The sequence below is a fragment of the Ursus americanus genome, chromosome 26 (genome assembly GCF_024610735.1).
Source record: "Ursus americanus isolate L20-20 chromosome 26, mUrsAme1.1.p, whole genome shotgun sequence".
NCBI classification, from domain to species: Eukaryota; Metazoa; Chordata; class Mammalia; order Carnivora; family Ursidae; genus Ursus; species Ursus americanus.
Genome location: NC_142152.1, coordinates 10,522,285 through 10,544,419, shown reverse-complemented (window position 1 = coordinate 10,544,419; position 22,135 = coordinate 10,522,285). Strand labels below are relative to the sequence as shown.

At 36.7% G+C, this 22,135-nt stretch overlaps 1 protein-coding gene and 1 long non-coding RNA gene across 3 annotated transcripts in view; one reads left to right on the top strand and one right to left on the bottom strand.

The window, feature by feature from the left end:
* SGPP1 (sphingosine-1-phosphate phosphatase 1) overlaps window positions 1–3,335 on the top strand; it is a 32,165-nt gene extending 28,830 nt beyond the window's left edge. For both annotated transcript variants that reach the window (XM_045810426.2, XM_045810425.2), the window contains one exon: window positions 889–3,335. In XM_045810426.2, the coding sequence (XP_045666382.1) occupies window positions 889–1,440 (552 nt within the window). In that variant the 3' untranslated portion in view covers window positions 1,441–3,335. The remainder of the gene's footprint in view (window positions 1–888) is intronic.
* Window positions 1–22,135, bottom strand: part of LOC123800639 (uncharacterized) — a 49,074-nt gene that overhangs the window by 10,129 nt on the left and 16,810 nt on the right. The window lies entirely within an intron of this gene.

Genomic DNA, 22,135 nt, shown 5'->3' with positions numbered 1-22,135 from the left:
CAGGTTTCTAAATGCCTTTGTGGAGGATACATAGTGATAGAGTTGGGAGACAGCATACCAGAAGATTCAACATACTGGTAATATTAGGATCTTGTGGGGGACAGTGATTTCACAGGTATTAATTTGATAACTTCATATACACTCTACATATCTTTTTCTGTGTACCAATTATTTCATAATAAAAATTTTAAGTCAGAAAAACATTACGCAACTATAGTTGACCCTTTAACAACATGGGTTTGGATTGCATGGGTCTACTTACGTGCAGATTTTTTTTACAGTACTGTGAATGTATTTTATCTTATGATTTTTTTTCTCTTATGATTTTCTTAACATTTTCTTTTCTCTAGCCTACTTTATTATAAGAATACAGCATATAATACATATAACATTAAAAAAATATGTCTTAGTTGTTTAGCTGTCAGTAAGGCTTTGAGTCAACAATAGGGTATCAGTTAAGGTTTGGGGGAGGCAAAGTTAATCTTCCACTGTGAATTTATGTGAATTTTCCACTGTGTTGGGGGTTGGTGCCCCTACTCCTCTTGTTGTTTAAGGGTCAGCTGTGTAGTCTTTTTTCCCCCCAGAAATAAAACTACACAATTTAGGCATAATTTATTGTTGGGGACTTAAATACAAATCTTTGTATAGTATATATGTAGTTAATTTATAAAAAGGTAGAATTATTAAAACAATACTTTCATTATTATTGTCAAATTGATCTTTTTATTATCACTTAAAGTTTTATTACTTACTATGGTCAGTTAGTAAAAGTTTACTCTGAAAATGTGACAATTAAAAAATTTATATTTATTAACATTTAAAATGTGAAATATACATTTTTAAATGTCAAAAATAGTATTATACTAAACTACTCTTCTCTTTTCCCAGGATATTATCGCTGGATTCCTATATACCATTTTAATCTTAGCTATCTTCTATCCATTTGTGGACCTGATTGACAACTTCAATCAAACTCACAAATATGCTCCATTAATCATCATCGGGCTTCACTTAGCCTTGGGGATCTTTTCTTTCACTCTTGACACCTGGAGTACATCCCGAGGAGACACAGCTGAGATTCTAGGAAGTGGTGCTGGAATTGCATGTGGATCTCATGTTACCTATAACATGGGTCTAATATTAGATCCTTCTCTGGATATTCTACCATTAGCTAGGCCCCCCATTACTGTGACTCTGTGTGGAAAAGCCATATTGCGGATCCTCATTGGGATGGTATTTGTACTAATAGTCAGAGATATAATGAAAAAGATCACCATTCCTTTAGCCTGTAAAATCTTCAATATACCATGTAATGATGTTCGAAAAGCAAGACAACACATGGAAGTTGAACTTCCTTATCGGTATATTACCTATGGAATGGTTGGTTTCTCTATCACATTTTTGGTTCCTTACATATTTTTCTTTATTGGTATCTCTTGATGGAGAAATATTGTTTGTAAGAAAGGAGGGTATCAGTTACCGATATCTAAAATTATATTCTAGTTAAAAGCCAAATCAGAGTTAGGCTTTTGCAGGAATTTAACTTAAATAATTATTTAAGTAAATTCATAAGAGTCAGTGCATTTTATCATTGCACATTTAGATATTGTTTTAGGTGAGCTGAGCTATTTTAACAGGAAGAAAATGATAAGTATCCATTTAGAATGTTCATGTAATGTTTGGAGAGTTTTATGCTGTTATGAATTGGAGTTATATATAATATATATTAAGATACATAATGTACAATTATGTATCTAATATATGTTATATATGAAATAATATAAGTTATTTTAAACTGTGGGGCTGTATTATAAAATCAATAATAATATGCAAACAGTGTACCTGTATACCTGGGCTTAATACAGGCACGCTGTTATTAACAGATATTTAACATTTATTTACTATGGGAGCCATTTCCTAATTGAATTGCATAATTACTAGGCCAGAATTCATATGCCACCACATAATGATTTACTGCCTCTTTTTACACTGCCATCACCTTTCATGTTACCCATGATGTTGAACATGGGAGGCATTTTTAACGGACCAAATTTTCAGAAAAATTAGTTTTTTTATTCCTTTTTTTTTTTTTTAAGTTCTGTACACTGTGTTGAATGTATTTTATTTGCAGTTGTTCTGGACATCAGTTTAATAATTCAGGTACTGAATTTTATTGCTTGCTAATTGTGCCTTTCTGTTGCTGAATTAAGAAATGCCATGTATACTGTGATATAAAAGTAAGATGCGAACTTTATCTTAAGTTACACATAATCAGGCAAATATTTTTAAAATACATGTCAAACTAACAGGGCTAGAAGTAAGCCACCCTCAATTCTTTAGCCTTTGTTTGGAAAGAAATGTGGAATGGGCTAAACTTTCTCACTAATTTATTGGGAAGCTGAATGGATAAATATTTCCATTTTTGTAGGTATTTTTCTGTGCATTGTAAGTTATAGGAACAAGATATATTTTTTGTACATTGTCTTGATTGTTTATACTGCAGGTAGATATTTCCAATGAATGGAAATGTAATTGAAATTTATAGGTGGGACAATGCACATGCTTCATTTGTAAACAAACCGTTTTTCTAAATTATTTGGAAAGGATTGGATTTAGCAGTATTAGCTTTTAATACCCATTTATTAGCCACTTAAGGTAAATTTTAAAATCTAAAAGTATCAGTATTTCAGATCCTATTATTTTTTCAATTTTTATTATTTTCACAGTGGAAAATTTGGGTATCATATTAAACTATTCTTTATTCTTCTGTCTGTGCCTTTATATTTTGAAGTGTAATTGTAGTTAGGTTAACATTAAGTTTATTTGTAGTAAGTTTTTCATAAAGAAGAGAATTAACTTTCCATATAAATGAGCATCAGGTATGGAATTACTGACTTTAGTGCAATATCTGTCTGATTATCCAGAATTATCACTTAAGATGTTTCTATTTTGGACAGCATAACAATTTGAGCTCATATTTTTGTAATTCCGATTGAGAATTTAGGGACATGGTAATTTTTACCAACACTGAATCTGATAATTTTAAATAAAGCAACTAAATTTGGGACCTTTACCTATTAGTAAGAAACTAAAACACTTAGGAACATATCGGTACGTTGGAAAATGTGCAAAGAACTTTTCTTTCAAAATTTGTTTAATGAATTGAATTTTAGGGACTATTTCCCATAATTTGGGTCTATGCTATCTTGTCAATTTTTATATCTAGCTTAAAAGGTATTTGAAAATATTCCATTTCTTTGTGGTTTATTATTTTCTGTCCTATAACAGTTCCATGCTAAGTGTATTTTAAAATAAAAGCCAAATTCAGAATTGAAGGGTGTTTTGTTTGCCTTCTATGCATTTGTCTCTGTATTATCTGATAGAGATGTATAAAATATGCCTAGGATTTTCATGCTAGCAGGCTTTTCCTCTGAAGCATTTTATTCAAAATCAGAGTACTGTTTTCAGTAATAGAAGACAATGAAGAAATTCTTCAGGGTTCCAGCCAACTTTGAGCTCCAATTATGATCATTCTGACACTGTACTTTTAGTGAAAAGTTTCATATTTCTTTTAAGAAACTTATGACTTGGGGCACCTGGGTGGCTCAGACAGTTAAGCATCTGACTCTTGTTTTCGGCTCATGTCATCATCTCGGGTTGTGAGATTGGTCCCCACCCTCTGGCTCCGTGCTCAGTGTGGATTCTGCATGAGATTCTGTCCCTCTCCCGCTCCCTCTCCTCGCTCATGCTCGCTCTCTAAAATAAATACATAAATAAAACCTTTTTTTTTTAAACTTATGAATAAAATATGTTTCAGCAAAATCTGTGGCCAATAGTATTATAGGTAGTTGACTGCTAATTCATTGTTTCAGGAATTAAACAATATTAGGAATAGGTATTTTTTTCAAGCTGTATAAACATATGGACATTTCATTCTGTGATTTTAAAATGCTGTGATGGGGCGCCTGGCTGGCTCAGTAGGTAGAGAGCACTCTTAATCTCAGGGTTGTTGAGTTCAAGCCCACCCTGGGGGTAGAGTAAAGCAATGCTACTAGAGTAGATTTACATAATTATTTTTATTTCCTAGCTTTCTTTATATGTAGTCTTATTAAATGTTTCTTTCAAAGACAACATAAAAATTCGGTGATAAAAGTATAATTTAAAAGAAAATTTTCATAAAACATTCCATAAGGACGAGTAAATACTAGAATATTTTTATTTTGAGTATATGATAACACAATTTTATACAGCAAAGATTTTTTTATTTGCAAAGCAATTTCATTCTTGTTAACAAAGAATGTCTTCTCCAGATTTAAAAACCTGTTTAATCTGGACATGAGTCAGAACCAATTTTTAAAATTCAACTTTAGGGGCACCTGGGTGGGTCAGTCCATTAAGCGTCTGACTGTTGGTTTTGGCTGAAGTCATGATCTTGGGGTCCTGAGATGAAGGCCAGGTTGGGGAGTCTGCTGCTCTCCCTCTCCCTCTGCCCCTCCTCCCACTTGCGTGTGCACTCTCTCTCTCTAAAATAAATAAATCTTTAAAAAAAATAAAATTCAGGGGCGCCTGGGTGGCTCAGTCATTAAGCGTCTGCCTTGGGCTCAGGGCGTGATCCCGGCATTATGGGATCGAGCCCCGCATCGGGCTCCTCTGCTATGAGCCTGCTTCTTCCTCTCCCACTCCCCCTGCTTGTGTTCCCTCTCTCGCTGGCTGTCTCTCTTTCTGTGTCATGAATAAATACAATCTTTTTAAAAAAATAAAAAATTCAACTTTATAGCTGAATTAGTTTTTCTGAAAGGAGTTTTTATTGTTTGCTAAGCAGATTTTTTGAGAAAGGGAACAAGCAATAGTTTGAGAAGAGTACTGTAACTGGACATAGTGGATGGTACCATGCAGGATATTTTGTCAAATTCTGTTCATGTTCTTCTAGTTTCTTCTGTAGTATACATAAGTTACAAAGAAATCTCTTTACATTTGAATTTTAATTGTGGTTACATAAGCTGTAAATAGCACAATAAAAGTAAGTTTTAATGTGCTAAATGTAAAGGACATTTTAGACTTCATTTTTCAGCCCACCAAATCACTACAGGTCTTTATAAACAAAGCATGCCTTCCTTGTGAGACACAAAGGAGAGAAAATTCAAAGAAAGATAGAAGAAACATTTTTTTAAATAAAAATGTTTACAGAAATAAACACTAACTTGTTAACTCAACTAGCTGGTGTTTACTAAATTTGTGTTTTTCCTTTCACCATCTTTAGTCTTGGTGTATTTTCCATGGATAAGTTTAAAGAGCCCAGCCCCTAGTACTGCAAGCAATAGGATATGACAGAATATGTTTGTACATTAGGAGGTTTCCCCCGATTTTCTGAAAGCGAAATGAATTGTAAAATTGCTTTATGAACTAATAACAGATTATATCATGATGTCTGCAACAGCGTTCAACTATGTCACAAAGTCCATTATCTCAGGTTTTAAAAGTTCGTAGTTTGTAGTATCTGATTTCATATGTATTTTTAAAGTTTTCTTTGTTACATGACATATTCTTATGAGATATAAAATGGATTCTTTAAAAAAAAATTACTATAGTAGTATTACCTCTTCAGATTTGGGGTTTATCCCTTGTCCTATATCAGGGGTTCTCTTAAATGAAATCCATTATAGCACATATCATAACCTCTAATTATCTTATATATTATTGACTTTTCAAATTTTCTATCTTCATCTCTATGATGTAAGCTCCATGAGCAAAAGCAGCTTGTTGCTTCTGTTTACTTCTGGGTCCCTGGGACACAGGAGGCATTCAATTAATATATGTTTATATTTTATTTAAAATTTTATTTAAAATTTAAAATTTAAATTTTTATTTAAATTATTTATGGACACAAGCTGTAAAATTTTAAAATTAACGTATAACTTAATTTATAAGTATCATTAACCAATTATAAACCTAAATACAGCATTTACATCTGAAATATTTTTCTACCTTTACTAAAAATAGTCTACATTTTCCACCTGTTATATATGTTAAGGGGAATTACAGAATTATAAGATATTTTAGACATATGGGATCTTAGAGCTCATTTATGGCAATTGTTTACCAAATTCACAAATCTATAACATTATTAGTAGACACAGGCATACTTCAGACATATTGTGGGTTTGGTTACAAAACACTGCGATAAAGTGAATATCACGATAAAGTGAGTCAAATCAATGTTTTGCTTTCCCAGAGCATATAAAAGTTATGTTTATACTATACTGTAGTCTATTAAGTGTCCAATAGCAATACATCTAAGGAAACAATGTACATACCTTAATTTAAAAATACTTTATGGCTAAAGAATGCTAACCATCATCTGAGCTTTCAGTGAGTCCTAATCACTGATCATCATCATCATCATAATGAAAATTTTGAAATACCGCAAGAATTACCAAATGTGACACAGACACACAAAGTGAACAAATGCTGCTGGAAAAATGGCTCTGATAGAGTCGCTTGACACAAGGGTTGCCACAAACCTTCAATCTGTAAAAACCCCACAAAATCTGTGAAAAGCCATAAAATGAGGTATGTTTGTAATTATGCATAATCTTCTTACTTACAGTCAGGTAGATTATAACTTTATAATACACTGTTGAACAGTTTGGGTTTTTTAAAGATTTTATCCATCTGTTTGAGAGGCAGAATGTGCACAAGCAGGGTGAGTGGCAGGCAGAGGGAAAGGGAGAAGCAGGCTTCCCGCTGAGAACGGAGCCTGACGTCCTGGGATCACGACCTGAGCTGAAGGCAGATGCTTAGCCCACTGAGCCACCCAGGTGCCTCTGCTGAACAGTTCTAAGTGAAATAAAATTTTGTTGGGCTAAGAGCAGGGTGGTGGGGCAGAGGATACATTTTTGGTAGAAGCAATGGGATGAGCCAAAGACAGAGATGGGAAGGTGTTAGACATGTTAGCAAACAAATGCATTGCCGTCTGCATGGAGCACAAGGTACCAGGAAGGGAGCAGGAGGATATAAAGCTGAAAAGTTTGTTAACATGTTTAATAAACAATGAGTATAGGGCCCGGGTGGCTCAGTTGGTTAAGCGGCTGCCTTCAGCTCAGGTCATGATCTAGGGTCCTGGGATTGAGCCCCACATCGGGCTCCCTGCTCAGAGGGGAGCCTGCTTCTCCCTCTCCTGCTCCCCCTGCTTGTGCTCTCTCTCTCTCTCCCCCTGTCAAATGAACAAAATCTTAAAAAAAATGAGTGTAAATACTGAAGTGGTGCCTTTCTTTACCAGTAGAAGAGCTGCACTATTTATTACTCACTTAGCTTGGGGATAAAATTACACCCAACTTGGAGGTAATCAAAACTATTGTTTGATAAATAAGTATTTGTTTCTTGTTTTTTTTTTTAATCTGTGATAAAGAGCTTATGTGTTTTGCTTTAAGTTTTGTTTACTTATTAAGAGGAAAAACAAGGCAATTTCATATATTAATCTTGGATTTAAAATGAAGAAGCCCAAGGCCTTGAATTTCGGTGACACGAGATCATGAATGCTATAGCTGCACTTATTGGGAGGAGGAAGCCCCCAGGGAGTGAATAAAACTTTGAATACGAAGTTGTCTGCTCCTTGCCTTCTAAACCCTCACTAGAGGGACGTAAAACAAACTAATGTTATACCCAGACACCTGCTAACAGACCACGGGGAAACGGGTCATGAGGATAAGGAAGAGGCTGCAGTTGAGCTACAAGGAGCCTTTGTTCTACAGTGAGAACTCCCTCCCAGGGGACTCACTCTGGGATTTCCAGTCATGCTCTCGGAAGAACGTTAGTGTTCTTCAACTTATTTCTTATCCCACCATACTGAGACTGTCACATTTCTTCTATGGATTGAGGTCAGAACTTATCACATATATGACTAACCCCAACTGCTTGAGACACAAAGATTGTGAGGTGAGTGTAGAAAGGGTGTTTGCTAGTAGAATCACAGACACCAAAATATGTTCCCCACTTATGAGGTAATCCCCAGTACACCCATGACCACCTAATTTTCCTGATTCAACATTATTGTTCAAGAAGGCTCTTGACTTCCTCATTAAGACTATGTGTGACTTATTTTAAAAAGACATAATGACCATGTTTACCTTACAGGTAGCCCCAAACATGTTACCAGCTATTGCAGATCTGTAAGTATAGACATTCCATATATATCGTTCACCTGAAATTCTCATTCCAAAGAAACTTGGCTGACTGTTCCATGAGATAGTTTCATAAGTAGAAAGGAAAGATTATAGACTTCTGTTTTGGGGGGCTTTAATACATTCCATGTCATGATATGTTAATGTATCATAAAACTCGCTTCAGATTTTGGGCTTGCAAGCAGCGGTTTTTCTCAAATCCTGACCCTGACACTTTATAGAACTCTTTTGTCCATTCTTGTGAACATTTTTGTGTAAATTCCATTCTCTGTGAAGATGCTAGTGCCAAACTGGTATTGACTTTCATGTTCCCATTCTGTCTGTTCTCTCTCAAACACAGTGACAAAACAGGTTTGTGAAATAAAAGAAACACATTCAAGCCAGTATGTTACAGATGAAGAAATCAGAAGACCAGAAGTTTTGTTTTGAATTTATTTTGGACTTTGACCCTAATTTGCTATACCTTTAGGCACTAGCTCTGTCTTCTATGAGACACAGTTTCCTCACATATAAAATAAAGAGGTTAGACTTGATAGTCTCTAAGATCCCTTTCAACATTAAAATTTAATAAACTGTATTAGACCAAGTAAAAACAAAGGGAATATTTCTATTGCTTGTACTATGCTACTAAAATTTAAAGAAAAAAACTACAAATTTTAATTGATTTCCACTAAGGAAAGGAGTTGGAGCATATCTTGTCCTGTCCACAAAAAGTTTGCATACACCCCTTTAAGAAAGTTATGTTTCTCTAAAAAGAAACGAGTTAATTGCTTTACAAGGGTCATAACACTGGTTTGAATGGCAAGGTTTAAAGTGACTTCGAAGTATTACCTAATTCAACCCACTCCAAATAGTTCTGAATTGTGATCACCCTAAACAGATAGTTTTTGTTAAAAAATAAAAGTAGGGGGAAACAGGGTAGACATCAAAGACCTCAGTAATTCTATAATTCATTGAAAAAATGTTACTAGCTATGGGGAAGGATGTGTAAATGAAAAAGGGAGAAAAAAGAAAATCTTTGGAATCTCATTCAGAGCTAAAACAGAAGAGAATCCTGGATAAGGCATGTAAAATTACCTTATTAACAAGCGTAAACCTGGTATGAACCTTGAAGATTCAGGCTGCATTTTGGAAAATAAGACCCGTGTAATATAAAACATTTTAAAATTGTAGAGCACAGTATCAAGTTATAAATATATTTTTTAAAGATTTTATTTATTTGAGAGAGAGAGCAGAGCAAGTGAGAGAGAGCGTGAGCGGTGGTGAAAGACAAGAGGGTGAGGGAGAAGCAGATTCCCCACTGAGCAGGGAGCCTGATGTGGGGCTTGATCCCAGGACCCTGGGATCATGACCTGAGCCAAAGGCTGACACTTAACCCGCTGAGCCACTGAGGCGCCCCATAAATATTTTTTAAAATAAAGTAAGCCAAACATAAAATCCCTACCTTTGTTCACTAGAACATTTCTAAATTTAATAATGCTTCCTGAAGAAAGGCATTTTAAAAATAAAAGTTCTGTTAGAAAACATGAAGTTATTCCTGAATGTCATTCAGTGGTTTTCTTATGATGGTCCTACTGTATAATTTCTCAACTTTGTGATGGTGCAGAAGTGATATTTATTCAGTAGAAACTGTACATGGAATTTTGAATTGAGATCTTTTCTGGCTAGTGAGATGTAGCACGACACTCTTGTGATGCTGGGCAGTGGCAGCGAGCCCCCTCCCAGTCAGCCAAGTGATTATGTGGTTAAACAGCCAATACACTTGCAACCACTCTGTACCCATACACCCACTCTGTTTTTCACTTTCAGTACAGTATTCAGTGTTTTACATGATATATTCAACACTTTATTATAAAATAAGCTTTGTGTTGAATGATTTTGCCCAAATGGAGACTAATGTGTTCTGAGCCCATTTAAGGTAGGCTATGCTAAACTATGTTCAGTGGGTAAGGAATGCATTTTTGACTTCGATATTTTCAGTTTGACAGTGGGTTTACCAGGACATAAATCTGTGTTAAATGAAGGAAGATCTGTAATTGAAATGAAATCCCAACACCTTCAGAATGTCATCAGGGCCCCACATAATCTGGCCTTACCTACCTCTTTGCCTCAAACTCCATTCCAATCACAACGGCCTATTTATCTAACTCAAGCATCACAGACTTTGCCACTGCCATCTCCCTTGCCTGGAATACTCCCCCTACCTCTTCATATGGATGGCTTCCCCTGTTCATTCAATTAAATAGCATCTTCTCAATGAAGTTTTCCCTGGTCATCTTACCTAACAGAGCCCCCATCTCCTGTATGTTTTTCTTTATAACATTATCTTGTATTTTGTTCATAGCACTGAAATTACCTCGTTTATTTGTTTGCTTTTTATATTCTTTCCTCACTAGTATGGAAGCTCTGTGAGAGCAGAGACCATATCTATCATATTCTATGCTTTATTCCCAGCACCTAGATTTAGTAGGAACTCAACACATACTTGTTTATGAAAGACTGAATGGATCTGCCTTATTATTTTAAAGTGCTGCATGGTGTAATTACACAATTCTACCACAGTTTATTTAACTATCACGCTATTAATGGACTTTCAGATTGCTAACTTTTTGCTACAACAATGCTACTCTGAAGATTCTTTTTTAAAATTTTGTTTATTTGAGAGAGAGAGACTGAGCGAGAGAGAGCACGTGTGCGAGCCGGGGGAAGGCAGAAGGAGAGGGAGAATCTCAAGTAGACTCTGTGCTCAGCGCAGAGCCGGGCGTGGGGCTTGATCTCATGATCCTGAGATGATGACGTGGGCCAAAATCAAGAGTCGGATGCTTAACTGACTGAGCTACCCAGGCGCCCCGCCTTGTGTCTTTTTGTAATTGCACGTGACTACATATAGGCAGGGAGCCAACAAGAAATAAGTAAATAAGACGATATCCTGTCCTCTTCTCCAACATCATTTGTTTCCTTTTCTTACAGAAATTTGAAGAGCTCTCATATACAAAATAATTTTTATGTATTTTTTTTTAAGTTGGCTCCATGCCCAGTATGGAGCCAAATGCAGGCTTGAACTCACAACCCTGAGATCAAGACCTGAAGTGAGATCAAGAGTCAGATGCTTAACCAACTGAGCCACCCAGGACCATTAATACACAAAATAATTTTTAAACATAAAATAAGTCTTTTTTTGGTAATAGCTCAGATCCAAAGAGAAAGTCTTACATTCTTACATCAAGAATGTATTCTCTGTCCCAATCTAGTTAGATTTCAAATTCTCTCATATCACAAAAATCACCATGGGATTGTAAGAAGATAGAACAAGACTTTTAAAATTACCTCTGCAGGGGCGCCTGGGTAGCGCAGTCGTTAAAGCGTCTGCCTTCGGCTCAGGGCGTGATCCCGGCCTACCGGGATCGAGTCCCACATCGGGCTCCTCTGCTATGAGCCTGCTTCTTCCTCTCCCACTCCCCCTGCTGTGTTCCCTCTCTCGCTGGCTGTCTCTCTGTCACATAAATAAATAAAATCTTTAAAAAAATAAAATAAAATAAAATAAAATTACCTCTGCAAATAATCTGAAGTTTGATGTTTCATCATCTCATAGTCTTAATCATCTCTCTTGGCTCCCTGCCTATATATATCTTCAGCAACTTATACTGGAATGTTAAAAAGTGCTATGCTGAGCATTTTGCAACTATCATTTTAAATGGATGTTTATTGTTATTTACATTAATTTTTATATTTAAAAACTTGCTATACTGAAAAAAATGATCTATTTTAAGAAAAATAATAGCAAGAATTAAAAGACAACAGATCTGTTAATACTGTTCCTCATGGCCAATAATTTCTTGTAGTCCTTACTCTTTCCCACCAGGCATCCCAAAATGGTTTTTAAAAATAAAAGTAATTGTCTCATTTATCTGAATGTCTAGAAGTAGTAGGCTCCAGGCCATGTTTGATCCAGTGAAATCTAAAGCCATGGAAATAGATATAACTGCTTCTGGAGCAATCTGCACAACGTATGTTTCATCTCAAAGACAAACACCAATCAACTTTTTGCTGAAGGGCTATTAAGAAGAATTATTTAAATTCTGTCGATAGGGGGCGCTTGGGTGGCTCAGTCAGTTAAGCATCTGCCTTCAGCTCAGATCCTGATCTCAGGATCCTAGGATGGAGCCCTCATCGGGATCCTTGCTCAGCAGGGAGTCTGCTTCTCCCCCTGCTCCTTCCCCTGCTCGTGCTGTCTCTCTCTCTCTCTCTCTCTCCCAAACAAATAAAATCTTAAAAAAAAAAAAAAATTCTGTCGATAGGAGTTGATAAATAACAAGATTCAACCAAGTTACGTTTGAAGATCTAATTGGCTTTTATTAAACAATTCATGAACTGGGCAGCACTCCATCTAGCAAGTACAGAGGCACTCCAAGGACTAGTATTAAATAGATTTTTATAGATCAAGGTTGGGGTGGGGTGACAAGAAATCGATTAGCAAAAGAAAAGGATTATTTCAAGGAGGCTGTTTGCTAGGGGAAAAAGCAAAGGTTACCTCATCTTTCTTTGGGGGATGGAGAGGACCCAGGTGACAGAGTCATTGGTGCTGATATAAGAAAAATTCCCTGACTGCCCAGTTAAGGCCACATTTCTGGGGAAGATTCAAACTGCAATTAGATTGGGTATTAAGCCCCAGTTTGGGAACCTGGTCTAAGTGACACCACTTTGGGCCTGCGGTTTGCTTTTTTAACAGAATGCTACAGTCACTTAATGATGTCTACCAAGGGCAAAGGTGAGAGGAGGTAGAAGATAGGAAGGCAATGCAAGAAACACTAAAATCCAGGAGCACCTGGGTGGCGCAGTCGTTAAGCGTCTGCCTTCAGCTCAGGGCGTGATCCTGGCATTATGGGATCGAGCCCCACATCAGCAGGCTAGGAGCCTGCTTCTTCCTCTCCCGCTCGCCCTGCTTGTGTTCCCTCTCTCGCTGGCTGGCTCTTCAGCAGCTGGCTGTCTCTGTTAAATAAATAAATAAAATCTTTAAAAAAGAAAGAAAGAAAAGAAACACTAAAATCCAGACTGAAAAGGAGAGAGTTCCCAGAAGAATAAAGAGATCAACAGTGTCTAACAGTACTAGAAGGATTCAGGATGATGGTAGAAAAAAAAGCCATGGATGTCTTGTTTATCTTTATAAAAGAAATTTTAATAGTGTATGTGGTAGGGGAAGTAAAATTTTAATAAATGATTAAATGATATTATTTTATTTTATTTTTTTTACAGATTTTATTTATTTATTTGACAGAGATAGAGACAGCCAGCGAGAGAGGGAACACAAGCAGGGGGAGTGGGAGAGGGAGAAGCAGGCTCATAGCAGAGGAGCCTGACGTGGGGCTCGATCCCACAACGCCGGGATCACGCCCTGAGCCGAAGGCAGGCGCTTAACTGCTGTGCCACCCAGGCGCCCCTAAATGATATTATTTTAAAGGGAAAAAAGGAGTTGGGAAATGAGGCGGTAAGTACATTTCTGAGGTTTATAGATTTGTGAAACTGGTAGATACATGCTAGAACTGATTTTATTACATACAGTTTTTAAAAATCTACATTAAATCTAAGATTAGACTGTATCTGAATCAATAAGAATGTAAAATCTAAGTGATTTTATTACATACAGTTTTTAAAAATCTACATTAAATCTAAAATTAGACTGTATCTGAATCAATAAGAATGTAAAATCTAAATGATTTTATTACATACAGTTTTTAAAAATCTACATTAAATCTAAGATTAGACTGTATCTGAATCAATAAGAATGTAAAATCTAAATGATTTTATTACATACAGTTTTTAAAAATCTACATTAAATCTAAGATTAGACTGTATCTGAATCAATAAGAATGTAAAATCTAAAGCTAACAATATCCATCAAATGACTTTGTGGCACCTGATCATAAGCAATAAATTAAGCTTTTATCTTACATTTGTCAAACAAAGAGAAAACATTAGGGAACCACATCAAGGGGATCAGCTCAGCCACCTGAAGCTGTGACTCGCCATGCGCAGTCTCCTGACCAGCAGCATCAGCATCACCTGGGAACTTGGCAGAAAGGCAATTCCTGGCTCCCATCTCAGGCTTTCTGAATGGAAAACTTTGGGACCGGGACCCAGCAATTTGTTTAACAAGCCCACCAGGTGATCTGGATGTACACTCCAGTTACTGTGTTATAACAGCACTTTCTCATTAAATAAGCCACATAGTTATTAAGTTACTGATCCACTTGGTCTGCCCGCCCTAGATTCTGTACTGCCAAATCCTTTCATGGGGTTAGAGCCAACTAAAAGTCTTTTAAGGGTATTGTGGTCTATTGACCGGCTGTGGTCTATTAAGAAGCTCTGGAGGGGCGCCTGGGTGGCACAGTGGTTAAGTGTCTGCCTTTGGCTCAGGGCGTGATCCCGGCGTTCTGGCCCCACATCAGGCTCCTCCGCTATAAGCCTGCTTCTTCCTCTCCCACTCCCCCTGCTTGTGTTCCCTCTCTCACTGGCTATCTCTATCTCTGTCGAATAAATAAATAAAATCTTTAAAAAAACAACAAAAAAAAGAAGCTCTGGAGAAAAAAAAGAAAGAAAGAAAGCTCTGAGCTAGAGGAAAGATGATTACTCACACTGGGGGCCAGTAATCCCCACAAGTAAGAGAACTTCCTCTCCCTAATGCCCTCTCCCCAACTCCCCATGGCTTGAACTCAGAAGTCTCAGGCACCCTGAGCAAATTCCTGACACACCAAAACTTCATACAATAATTTTTGACACATTCATCTGTGAAGAACAATTTTCAGTTTTTGACTCACTACCCATTTACATGTCCGACAAAAATTCTTCCTTTTTACAACAGTTTATTTGTACATCTACTACACTGCTTTTTAAACATTATACTGCATTTCAAAATAATCAGATCCTTTAAAAAGATCCCTCCATCTAAAAAGCATGCTTCTCTCTCTCTCTTTAAAGATTTTATTTATTTGACACACAGAGAGAGAAAGCAAGCACAAGCAGAGGGAGTGGCAGAGAGGGAGAGGGAGAAGTCTCCCCGTTGAGCAGGGAGCCCTATGTGGGGCTCGATCCCAGGACCCCGGGATCATGACCTGAGCTGAAGGCAGACGTTTAACCAACTGAGGCACCCAGGTGCCCCAAAAGCATGCTTCTCTTGCCAAGTTCTCCCTCTCAGTCTTGTGATTATCTAAGGTCTATACTTAAAGTAATTAAAATTTGGCTTCCCCATAAAATATCAACCTAGTATCAAAAAACAGATTATCTAGCCAATGTCATAGGGTTGACTCAGCTGAACCCGTGCTCACTATGCAAGACTTTCTTACTTTCTCTGTTGACTGTGATTTGGTTCCTTCACTGGTCAGTCTGTGTGCTATGGGCATGAGGCTAGAAATGGCAATGTCACATCTGCAAAGCCTATGTATGCCAAGAAAGAAGGTCTAAGAACCCCACCACTTAGATCAATAATTGTGTGATTCATATTTGTAAAACTGGTGAAGAACATTTCTTTTTCAGTGTTTTATTTTCTTTTGTTTCAGAGAGGAAGAGAGAGAGAGAGAGAAAGAAAGAGAAGGGGAGGGCGGGCAGAGATAGAATCCTAAGCAGGCTCCATGCCCAGGGCAGAGCCAGACTCAGGGCTCAGTCTCATAGCCCTGAGATCATGACCTGAGCCAAAACCAAGAGTTGGACACTCAAAGGACTGAGCCACCCAGGTGCCCCTTTAACAGGCATTTTCACTTTTCTATTAAAAAACAACAACAACACTAAGAGGGATACCTCCCTCTGTCCCTCTCCCTGCTCACACACTCTCTCTCTGAAATAAATTTTTAAAATCTTAAAAAAAAAAAAAGGAAATGCCCATTAGTGATCAAGATTTATAATAAAAATTATACTATGGGTTTAATAGATATCTGCGCCATCAATTTCAAAGCATTGCTTATAACAACCTTAAGAGTGACATCTCTGTTTCTCTTTCTGAACTGAAAACAAATCAATAATTCATTTCAATTAGTACATCCAATCATTTTAATTAGTACAACAAAAGTCATATATCACTAATGTTTACTAATAATCGTGCAACAGCATAAACTACCATGGTTCGAATAACCTTCACTTATCAACATTTAAATTGACACTATTATTTTTAAAGACTTTATTTATTTGAGAGAGAGAGTGTGCACACAAGTGGGGGGAGGGGCAGAGGGCAAAGCAGACTCCCCCGCTGAGCAGGAGCCGATGCTGATGCCGGGGCTCTACACCAGGACCACGAGATCACGACGTAAGCCGAAGGCAGCCGCTTAACCAACTGAGCCACCAGGTAACCTACTTCTACTGCATTCAATAACGTATATTTAGTAACTTCAGTTTTTTCTAGCGTAAACTGAACAAACTGAAATTTTTTACTTCCGCCTAAACTTATCCAGATATTTCAAGTCAGCATTTTATTTTTCTGCTATGCAAGCAGAAAGTCCTGAACTTGAAATACTTCACTTTAGGGGCGCCTGAGTGGCTCAGTTGGTTGGGCATCTGCCTTCGGCTCAGGTCATGACCTCGGGGTCCTGGGAGGGAGCCCCACATCCAGCTCTCCACTCAGCGGCGAGTCTGCGTTTCCCTCTCCCTCTGGGATCTCTCTCTTGCTTTCACTCTCTCTCAAATAAATAAAATCTTAAAAAAAAAATACTTCACTTTAAGGACAGTTCTATTGCAGGAAAGAAAAATCCCACAAATCAGTACCTTAATAATTATAAAACTACAAAATGGTTGGAAAGAAATGTGTACCTCTCTTATGCTTACTGGAGCTTTAGACTCCAATAAAAAAAATCTCATCTGATTAAGGACCAAGCAGAGGTAGGGAACGGTTTTCCAGGTCTAAAAACAAATCAGTAACAAGAGGATGAAGACTTCCCAATTGTTAATAATTAATTATCAGTTCAAACTATAAAAGGCTACCATGTATTCCCAGATTGGAAATTAATCTTCATTACCAGACTTACACAGATCTTCCTCTCTACCATGTTCAAAAAAGAGCACAACTAATGCAGTGGTGGGAATTTCCAATATTATATACCTAGCAAATATACCATTAATAATACTGGAGAAAACTTAACCTACATATGCTACCTTTTTCAAGGTTCTCAATATATAAATGTTTCAAATAAGCGTTCGATACAAATGCTGATGATACAGGTTGGCATTTAAAAAGATTTTGTTCTATTTCTGTTTATGGTGTTTCTAGGATAGTAGTCTGACTATTTTTACCTTATGAAGAGTGTGTTCTCTCTTGAATCCAAATTAGTGACATTTTGAAAATTTAGTAATATGTATAACCACATAAGAGTAAAACAGTAGTTGTTTTTTCCAGAGAAAGAACTTCTCTGATCCTTTGCAGCTATTCAAAACAGTATATTGGAGGTTTACAAAATCAGGAAATAACATTAACAACTTACTTTCACTGTCTGTGATAGAGAAGTCCTAAACTAATCAGCAGTAATTTGCACGTTTTTATATTATCTATACTTTAAAGTGTATTGATTTATAGCTAAATGTCAGTTGTCCCTCTGCTTCTCCCCCCGCCCCCGCTTGCAGACACGTGCTCTCTCACTCTCTCAAATAAATAAATCTTAAAAAAAAAAAAATAAATAACTCTCTCATCACAGAAAGGATGTTTGAGTTCCATGCACTAATTACTCCATGTATAATTTTGGATTGTTTGGCCAGGAAAAAACTTGAAAACTATATTTTCATTCTTACATCTTGAATTTTCACCTATTTTAGAATGCAATTAAAATACTTAATTGTATCAGCTTGGAGAGTTTGATTAAAGAATAAAAAGCATTCTGTCAATGCAGTACTTACTATTCACTACCAAACTTTGTGGACTGTACATTCATCATAAAAAATGTTTAAGTGTTCATTCCCAATCTTTAAGTAACAAATTATATGTACTATAGCAATATTCTTCATATTATAAGATACACACAGAATAAGGATTTTTAAAGAATGAGATCTTTAAAATAATTTTTACTTATTAACATTTCTCAAATATTTTGCTCTCACCAAAAAGATTAATAATGATAATTTCATTATTTCTGAAAATCTTGGTTTTACATATTGGATATGAAGATACTTGTGAGCGTGAGTCTCCATTCAATTTATTTTACTTCTTGGTTTTAATGTTATTATAGATGAAAAACATACCTCAAAAAGGTAGTAAGATTCAAAGGGAATTAGTACAAAATAAGGATACTCACTTATTCTATCCTATATCTTAACTATGGGGATTTCTGTGAAATTCCACTAGAAATATCCATCTTCCCTAACCTCAGCCAGAAGATGTTGCATTTTTATATCAAAAAAATAGATTAAAAATCTACTATAACTCTTCATTTAGAAAGTTTTCAAACAAATTTGACAGTCATTTCTGAATTTCAGTGTACTTGAATTTTTATAGGAGAAAACTGTCATTTTCAGCAATAAAATCACACAACAGAAACATTTCCAAGCATGTACTTTCAAATTATACATGCTTTTGATAAGAAATTACTTTTCCAAAGAGCCGAGGGTCCATTTCTGGGTTCTCTATTCTGTTCCATTGGTCTATGTGTCTGTTTTTGTGCCAGTACCATGCTGTCTTTGTGATCACAGCTTTGTAGTACAGCTTGAAATCCGGCATTGTGATGCCCCCAGCTTTGTTTTTCCTTTTCAACAATTCCTTGGCGATTCGTGGTCTTTTCTGGTTCCACACAAATTTAAGGGCTGTTTGTTCTAGTTCTTTGAAAAATGTCATTGGTATTTTGATCAGGATAGCACTGAAAGTGTAGATTGCTCTGGGTAGCATGGACATTTTAACTATGTTAATTCTTCCGATCCATGAGCATGGAATATTTTTCCATCTTTTTGTGTCTTCTTCAATGTCTTTCAAGAGTGATTTGTCTCAACATTTGCTGCAACATGGACAGCACTGGAGGAGATAATGCTAAGTGAAATAAGTCAAGCAGAGAAGGACAATTATCATATGGTTTCTCTTATCTATGGAACATAAGAACTAGGAAGATCGGTAGGAGAAGAAAGGGATAAAGAAAGGGGGGGGTAATCAGAAGGGGGAATGAAGCATGAGAGACTATGGATTCTGAGAAACAAACTGAGGGCTTCGGAGGGGAGGGGGGTGGGGGAATGGGATAGGCTGGTGTTGGGTGGTGGGGAGGGCACGTATTGCATGGTACACTGGGTGTTATACGCAACTAATGAATCATCGAACTTTACATAAAAAACCAGGGATGTACTGTATGGTGACTAACATAATATAATAAAAAAATATTAAAAAAAACACAAAACAGACAAAGACACCACCAAAAAGGAAAATTACAGACCAATATCCTTGGTGAACATGGATGCAAAAATTCTCAGCAGGATACTAGCTAACAGGATCCAACAGTACATTAAAAGGATTATTCTCCATGATCAAGTGGGATTTATTCCTGTGCTGCAGGGGTCGTTCTACCCCTGAGACTAATAAATAACAACAACAACAACAACAACAACAACAAAAGAAATTACTTTTCTATTCCTTGTTAAAAGCATGTTACCTGAAATAATCAGGTAACATGCTTTTTTTTTCTGTTCCTTTTTTCTGTTCCCCAAAATATCTGCCAACATTGTATTTTACAGAAAGCCACTTGTCAGCACAAGAAGCACAGGAAATTTAAAACTCTTTCCTTTTGGTATAAAGAAAACGTGTAATTTCTCTTCACTTTGGCAACTCTATTAAGTATTTTGCCACAGAAAAATCAGTGAACCTCTCCCTCTTTTGTATAAAAATTTTTTATATTCATTCTACATAATTAAAAAGTATTATAAAGGATTACACTAAAATTTATAGTCTTGTTTTATTAAAATAACTTGATTGATGATATCCTGTAGAAGTTTGTATGGTCTGGCTCCAACTTTCTTGTTATATCTTGCTATGATGTATATCCAGTGATTTAAATTCACATGTGTTGGGGCGCCTGGGTGGCACAGCGGTTAAGCGTCTGCCTTCGGCTCAGGGCGTGATCCCGGCGTTATGGGATCGAGCCCCACATCAGACTCCTCTGCTATGAGCCTGCTTCTTCCTCTCCCACTCCCCCTGCTTGTGTTCCCTTTCTCGCTGGCTGTCTCTATCTCTGTCGAATAAATAAATAAAATCTTTTAAAAAAATAAATAAATAAATTCACATGTGTTATTAGCACTGTAACCATATTCCAGAAAATTCATTTATTCTAGTGAAGTCAGTTGCCCCACCAAAAAAAAATCAATTTTGGGGGCCCCTGGGTGGCTAAGTCAGTTAAGCATCTGCCTTCAGCTCAGGTCATGATCCCAGGGTCCTGGGACCAAGCCCTGCGTTGGGCTCCCTGCTCAGTGGAGAGTCTGCTTCTTCCTCTTCCACTACCCCATCCATTGGTGCTCTCACTCTCTCTCTCTCTGTCAAATAAATAAAATCTTTAAAAAAAATCAGTTTTGTTTTCCCATGAAAAATTGTTATTAAAGAAGTCATTATTAAAAACAATCTCTCTGGGATATCTTTCTTTTTTTTTCTTTATTAAAAGATTTTATTTATTTATTTGACAGAGAGACAGCCAGCGAGAGAGGGAACACAAGCAGGGGGAGTGGGAGAGGAAGAAGCAGGCTCATAGCAGAGGAGCCTGATGTGGGGCTCGATCCCAGAACGCCAGGATCATGCCCTGAGCCGATGGCAGACGCCTAACGACTGAGCCACCCAGGTGCCCCATGGGATATCTTTCTTTTAATGGCTTAAGAAAACAGTTCTTCCTGTATTTCATTATTGACTCTGAATTTAACAAATAGCATAAGCTAAGACACATTAGAAACACTTTACTTTCATCCAAATTAATAGGAACCTCCCACACTGCATAATTTGTTCTAACGCTTGTTTCTTCAACCTTCCACCATATTTTTTTTTCTTTTTTATAAAGATTTTATTTATTTATTCAACAGAGATAGAGACAGCCAGCGAGAGAGGGAACACAAGCAGGAGGAGTGGGAGAGGAAGAAGCAGGCTCATAGTGGAGGAGCCTGATGTGGGGCTCGATCCCATAACGCTGGGATCACGCCCTGAGCGGAAGGCAGACGCTTAACCTCTGTGCCACCCAGGCGCCCCCCACCATATTTTCTATGCATATTCTTTTTAGTATATGTTACCTAAAAGAATGAGTGTTAGTTGTCTCTTCTTAGAAATTCTTTAAATTATTTTAGCTATTTTAACTGTGGCAGGAAGGAATAGTGTGTAAGTGTTGTGGTAAATTGGTTTCTTTTTAACGTTGCTATTTTTGTTTCGTCTTTCGTTGTTAAGAAACCTCAGAAGAAATCTTAGAATTCTATATATTTATCACTTAATTTATTGTGAAATTGTATAAAGTGTTGCATGTCACACAATTTTATTTTTTTATTTTATTTTACTTTTTAAGTAGGCTCCATGCCCAGCGTGGAGCCCAATGTAGGGCTTGAACTCATGACCCTGAGATCAAGACCTGAGCCTTTAATCAAGAGTCAGTTGCTTAACCAACTGAAGCACCCGGGCACCCCAATGTCACATAATTATAAACATCACTGAAAAGATTGCTGAGATTTAACTTCATATTCTGGATGCATAGATTTTTAAATACCTTGATAACAATGTTTTGTTTATTAGCTAATATCTCAAACCATTCTAGTTTTATTTATTAGCTAACATCTCAAACCATGCTTGTCACTAAGACAAGATTCACCTGCTAGAAAAGTGGACAGAAATCCATATTTCAAATAGTCTTTATAGTTGCTAATTCTTTTAGCTGACTTCTTGTTAGATCCCATTAAGCTGCCATTTCTATCACATATTTTGGCTAAGAGACCATACTAGAAGAAAAGTCTAGTTCTGCTATTTTGTTATTGCTTTTGTTTTTATT